The sequence below is a fragment of the Vigna umbellata genome, chromosome 7 (assembly GCF_029865625.1).
Source record: "Vigna umbellata cultivar VRB3 chromosome 7, Vumbellata_1.0, whole genome shotgun sequence".
Lineage (NCBI taxonomy): Eukaryota > Viridiplantae > Streptophyta > Magnoliopsida > Fabales > Fabaceae > Vigna > Vigna umbellata.
Window position 1 is genome coordinate 45798398 of NC_142171.1, and position 6430 is coordinate 45804827.

Sequence of the window (6430 nt, forward strand, 5' to 3'; positions counted from 1 at the left end):
TATGAAGGCTCGAGTGAAGTAAAAAGAAACAAACTAAGCTTGTTAACCCAACAATACAAGTTATTCTCCATGCTGGACAACGAAAACATCCAAGCTATGTTTAATAGGTTTCAAACTATCTTAAACAAAAAAAGATCGTTAGGTAAGGTTTACGAAAATTTTGATAATATTGACAAAATTCTTCACAACCTTCCCAGGCAATGGAGACAAAAAGTTATTGCTCTAAAAACCTAAAAAAATCTTGATGGTATGAGTTAAGAGGATCTTGTTGGCCTAAAAATCCATGAGCTAGAGCTTCAGTGGGACGAAGTTCTGAGAAAAGAAAAGAGTATTGTCCTTAAAGTTCAAAATCCAACTATAAGGACACTCATAAAATTCTTGAAGGCCGAGAAACCCTTACAAGAGTCAAACACTAAAGAAGACTCTATGGGAAAGGAAGAAGAAGATGAATTATCATTCATGTCGAGGAAAAATCCAATCCATGTGAAAGGAGAAATGAAAGGAAGGATCTATAGTTTGCTACAAGTGCAAGAAGTCAGATCACTTTTAAGTCTGAGTGTCGTGGACATATCCAAGAAAAAAAAGGTTGTCTATCCCATAAAGGATAAGAAAAAGTTACTCATGAGTATCTAGGAGGACTTGGATTCCTCAAAGTCTGAATAGGAACAAGAAGAACACATGGAGTTAGAAGTTGATTGAATATTTAATGATGTTCGTACTGTAGTACAAGTTGAACTAAAACTTCATTTATCTTTTAACGCATTAAAAGTAGAATTATAGGACTAGGTACCATGAAGTTTCAGGAAACCCTTACTGGTTTGGTAATCCAGGTGTTATTTGTAACATTTGTAAATTTCTACCATTGCAATAAAGTATTTCATACAAGATAGAAGAACCTAACATTCCGTGTAATGTAGTAAAATAGCAAATTCTACTAAGGGTTTCGTTTGATAGACTTTGGAGGCACTTGAAGGTAAGATGAACTAAATTGGAAGAAAATAGATTTTCATTAATATGGACAGGCGATCTACGTTGAAGAAAATAAACTTTCATTAAACATACACATTAAGAATAATCATTTGATGAAAGTAAGTTTATTTAAACATCCAAAAGTAGTTGCATCCAAGCTTGGATCAATAAAAAAAAATGTAAGAATGTTAATCTTAACCCATCTATCATCTAAAGTGAAGATAATAAATTCTGTTTTTATGAGAAACGTTAAGTAATGTCAGATGAACTGGATCACCTTAACCACTATACTATTATGTTTAAAGGACATTACCAAAAAAAACTAAATTGACAAAAATGAACAAAAATGAAAACTTTGATTAAAAAAAATAAAATAAAATAAAATATATTTAACGAAAATAAGAAACTAAATTAGTATTTTAGACATAATCAAAATTTAAAAAATTAAGTTATTTATACATTTTTTTATGAAGACATAGAATATGTTTATTCGAAAGGAATAAAATAAAATTTAGAAAAACATTTTTCCCCTTTTAAGTGGAAACTATGTTAGGTTAAATGTACAAATATTCCCAGCCTCTACAGTAGTTGGATTGGAGTACAACTAACTGGAACATCACCAAATATATAAAACTCGGTGCCTTTCTTTCTTCTCTCTATCGATTCTCCAAACAAACCCTACCCGTTTTCTGTCTTCCAATTTCGCACAATCGTGATGGGTTCTGAAGGATCCAGCGTCGTCGGTGAGCACTCATTCCTTTTCCCAATCGTTATTTGCCTTTCCAATTCTTCAATTTTACAATCCTTAATTGCTTTCGGACTCTTCATATTGTTTCTGATCTTGTGGTTACCTAATTGAGGAAGGAGCCTTTGTGCTTGCTCTGGCCATACTCCACTGTTTCTAGTTGCGTTCTTTTTTTTTTGATTGGGTTTCACTTTAGAAATTTGTTAAGTTTTGAATTGGGTGCTTGTGTTGGGTTATGATGAGTTGGTTACAAAACAACCGTAACTTATAAATGACTTTTTATTTTGGAGGTGTATGGTTATTGGCTTTTTATTTATTGTTATGATGATTGGAGAGGGGGTGATTCCTTTCTTTCATTTTTCTCCGGAAAATAGTCACCACATTTTGTAACCAATTCTGAAATAAATGAAAAGGGAGTTACACAGATTTTTACTCCAAGATTTTGTAATTGGTGGAATTTTAGCCAATGTTGTGTCTGCTATGCTAGTATAAAGCTTGCTGCACGTGGCAATTGAGTTACTGTGGGCAGTCCATGCGGGGTTTCAAAATGGTGCTTGCGGTTGCAGTTGTGATTTTTTCTTTTCAAATTTTGAATTTGTATTCCTTGATATTGGGGCCGAGGTGGCTGCAACAGGGTTGCGGAGACCACAAAACCCTTGATGTTGTAGCTCAATTGTGGTTCTTTGTTTTTACTTTTGCTACCTATCGCAGCTGAAGTTCTTGTGCTGCCATCTGTTTATGTATTTCTCTTTTTGTGAAGTTATGAATATAGTAATATAGTGGTGGAATTATGTTTTGTCGACTTATTGGACAAATTTAAATTATGCTGTGGTGGTACAATGATTATGGCATCCTCCTTGTCATACAGAGTATTGTGGAGTTAATTTATGTTTTAAGTCATCCTACGTTTATCACAACATGCGTGTACGCATTGCTTGTGAGTGACAATTTTAATTGTTGTTGAGAACCTGGAAAGTGTTTGTTATTTCCTATATTGGTTCGTACTCTTTCAAATTGTATTTTTCCTTTAAAATTTCTTATAAAATCCCCCTTTATAATTTTTCTATGATAATGTAATTTATCAATTGTTAACGCCTGCCTTCATCAGTCATCACAACTATGAGGAGTTCTAGTTACACACTCTTTCTAACACTCTCTCATTGGTTAACATTTGTTGAAAACTACTATATCACGAGAGAGATTCATGAAATAGACATGGTACCCTCAAAATTTTGTGATATGGAATAGATTTTCCCAAATAGAACAGAGTGTGTTTAGAACTGTGTTAGAAAGTGTGTTTCTTGCATTTCTCTTGTAACTATTTCATTTAAGCAGTTTTGATGAACTTAGTAGAGCTTAGATTTGAAATTTACTCTGTCCTCTGCAGTTCCTAGGAATTTCAGATTATTGGAAGAGCTTGAGAGAGGTGAAAAGGGAATCGGGGATGGAACTGTTAGCTATGGAATGGATGATGCTGATGACATATACATGCAGTCTTGGACAGGGACTATTATTGGCCCTCCTGGTGTAAGCTGTCTCTGCTTTTCTGGAATAATACTGTCTTTTTCTTTTATTAGTTATTTTTGACACTTGGAACCCAAACTAACGTCCTTATCTGTTTCTTAGACTAAGTAAATACTTTGAACTTCAGTGGGAAACTGGGAGTTGTTGAACATTTTTCAGTAAAATATTATAGATCAATAATCTGTAAACTGATATATATGTTCTTCAGACATGCAAAAAGGTCATATGGATTGAAATGTTGGATGACAAGTCACAAATAAAGGTTCCACTAGTATAACTAATATCTCAATTATATAGATATTTCAGTAAAACCAGCTCCCTTTTAGTTGATTGATGTCGTGCTACTCAATAGGTGTATGGAATGAATGTGTTTTCTATTTTGTACATATTTTTTGGTTGGCTGCTATTTTTAGTGGCCAGATGGTACATACACATGTTTAAAAAAAAAGGACTCGTCAATGAACCAAAAAGAAGAATTTCAAGGTTTACGGTTGGAGTGAGTTTTATACATATGACAACAGAAGCCTTTTCTTATTGGATAAGGTTTTCTACATTAATGATATCATACCATTGATGTGTTTGATACATTTATTGTTAGACATGTTTGTGACAAGTGTCCAATAAGTATTCGGCAAGTGTTAGATACTCGTGTTACAATTAAATTTTCATTTTATGCTCAGACACTTCAACACATCTTAGACATTTTTTCTACACAATTTGAGCATGAGTAATGAAAGTGAGTATATGTGTGTGTGTGTTATGTATGTATATTATTGGTGGTGGCGTGTCCTATATTTTAGACATTAAACCTGTTTTAGAGTCCATGTCAGCATTGTGCCGGAGTTGGTACTTTGTTGCCAAGATGATTGTCACGGAAAAGATGGAGTGTAGATGTGACAACATCAATGAAGAATAGCCCAATAATTAGAGGGTGAAGACTAGAAAATGAGTTGAAACCGTTATAAGGATTGGCCTCTAGGGAGGATTGGTTTTGACAGAACACAACGGTATCATTTGATTCAAGTTGTCAACCTACCTGTAATAAAAGGCTTTGGTTGCGTTTGTTTCACTTCAAGTAACATGCAAATGTGTAGTGAAATAATTGGTTTTATGATGATAGAAATTAAATGAATAATAAATTATTTCTAAATAATTAAATCCCATTTTCTTTCATCTCATCTTATTTTTACTCCATTTCCTATTGTGTTCACCGATTATTTTTAATTTCTTAAATAACGCATTTCACTTTGTAGCTGGTAAGCAAAACTGAGACTTGCATCTATCAAATAATTGTTTCTCCTGTCATATCATTTTACCAGACTGTTCATGAAGGACGAATCTACCAGTTGAAATTGTTTTGTGGCAAGGATTATCCAGACAATCCTCCATCTGTTCGATTTCAAACAAGGATTAATATGACATGTGTCAATCAAGAAAGTGGAGTGGTAAGAGACAATTTTTGCGTAATTGGAATTGAGCTCGTTAATCACTAAATTGAAATTGAACTCACTACACTCACTGGACTGGAGTTTTAGGATTAACATGACATGTTACTCTGGCGTGATTGAAATTGAACTCATTAATCACCAAATTACCAGGTTGAGCCACATTTGTTTCCTATGCTTGCCAATTGGAAACGTGAGCGAACAATGGAAGACATTTTGTTGCAATTGAAGAAAGAAATGATGTCAGCCCAAAATCGGAAGCTAACTCAGCCTCCTGAAGGTGCATCTATCATATTTTTATTGTTGCTATTTGTTTATATATTTTATAAATTGCTATATTGATAGATATCTTTCATAATTGTTAGTAGTATCTATAATCTGTTTGGTTTACTTGTCAATATGTGCTTTCATTATTTGTGTGTTTTGTCATAGTCTAAAGTTGTAGCCAAAATATATATAAGTTTATTTCGTCTTTTGGTTAGTGATTGAAAGTTAAGCATCAGAGATTGTTGACAGAATTAACTTTTTTGAACTTGTAATAAGGAAGTCGGTGATTGTGAAATATGAAGATGCCAAATCACTTACAACCAAGTTAGAATTTAAATTTGTTAGATTTTGGCTTGTTCTTTCTCCAAGTAATCTTAGGAAGTGCTTTTGTTTGTTGTGTCTTTGTTAAAAGCTTGAAGATGAAATAGTGTTATATTTGTAATTATAATCCCCACATTATTTTTTTTTCTTGAATCTCGGTTCATCTTAATTAAATTGAGGAAGTAAATTATATATTTGGTACATAAAATATCACTCGTTTGCAAATATTGCTGCCTTTTATTTTTCCTTTTTTGTATATATTACTTTATGCATAGGTTGAGACAACCCTATTGTCCTTGTTTAATATATTTGTTTTTGCTGATAAAAAAAAAATCTCGTTTACAAATATAGATCTTTGAAATCTGAGAATTTTTGTGAGCTTATCATTGAAGCTGGGAATGGAGTAACTTTCCCTCCTGAAGATATATTTTTTCGTATCTCCATTTATTTTTTCCATTTTACCTTGCCTGTTCTTACTAGTTTATAAGCAATTTTGATCAGATGTCGGCACTAGCTTACCTTTGTAGGTTAGCTGTTGGATCATTTATTTTTGTGACGAATCTTTAATGCCCTTGAGCATACTGAATGGTTATTTTATGAATGTAGGTAATGAAGAAGCTAGAATTGATCAAAAGGGTCTGGTGGTGAGATGTTGTATTGTGTAATTCAGTGGAGAATCCAAGAATAATAATGTAAATAACTATATTCAATAGATGATCCACGTTCACGGACGCATGCATAATGCATTTATAATGTAATTATGGACCATTTGGAACAATTCCAAGATATAGTAGTGACTATCATAGCAGGTCTTGTGAATCCTTTTATTGTACTGAGGCTGTTTATACAGCGGACTCTAATTTCGCAGTTTAAAATCCTTTTTTTTTTCTGTCTTTGCTTGTGTGAACCCATATATGTATACTTCTGTCTTTACGAGATAACATTTGACTTATCATCAAATACCAATTTCGAAGTTGAATGTTTGGTTAAATTATGTTTTTCACCTGTATTGGTTATGTTAGGTTCAGGTGCTTTCACATGCGATAAATATATTACCCAACAGAAAACATTTTAAACCCCGAAATGACTGATCTTTTAACCTACACTTTGATCTTAAATTCCATTTCTTTACAAAACTTGATAAAATGTCTCGCGTATT

The 6430-nt window shown here is 32.9% G+C and overlaps 1 protein-coding gene across 1 annotated transcript; it reads left to right on the plus strand.

Annotated features, from left to right (window-relative positions):
* The first annotated feature begins 1542 nt into the window (after window positions 1-1542).
* LOC148196391 (ubiquitin-conjugating enzyme E2 variant 1B-like) lies at window positions 1543-6164 on the plus strand. Its single transcript, XM_088094843.1, has 5 exons — window positions 1543-1712; window positions 3102-3241; window positions 4558-4683; window positions 4837-4963; window positions 5878-6164. Exons 1-5 carry the CDS (start codon window positions 1685-1687, stop codon window positions 5934-5936), a joined length of 480 nt encoding a protein of 159 aa, XP_087950969.1. The 5' UTR covers window positions 1543-1684; the 3' UTR covers window positions 5937-6164.
* Window positions 6165-6430: the final 266 nt, after the last annotated feature.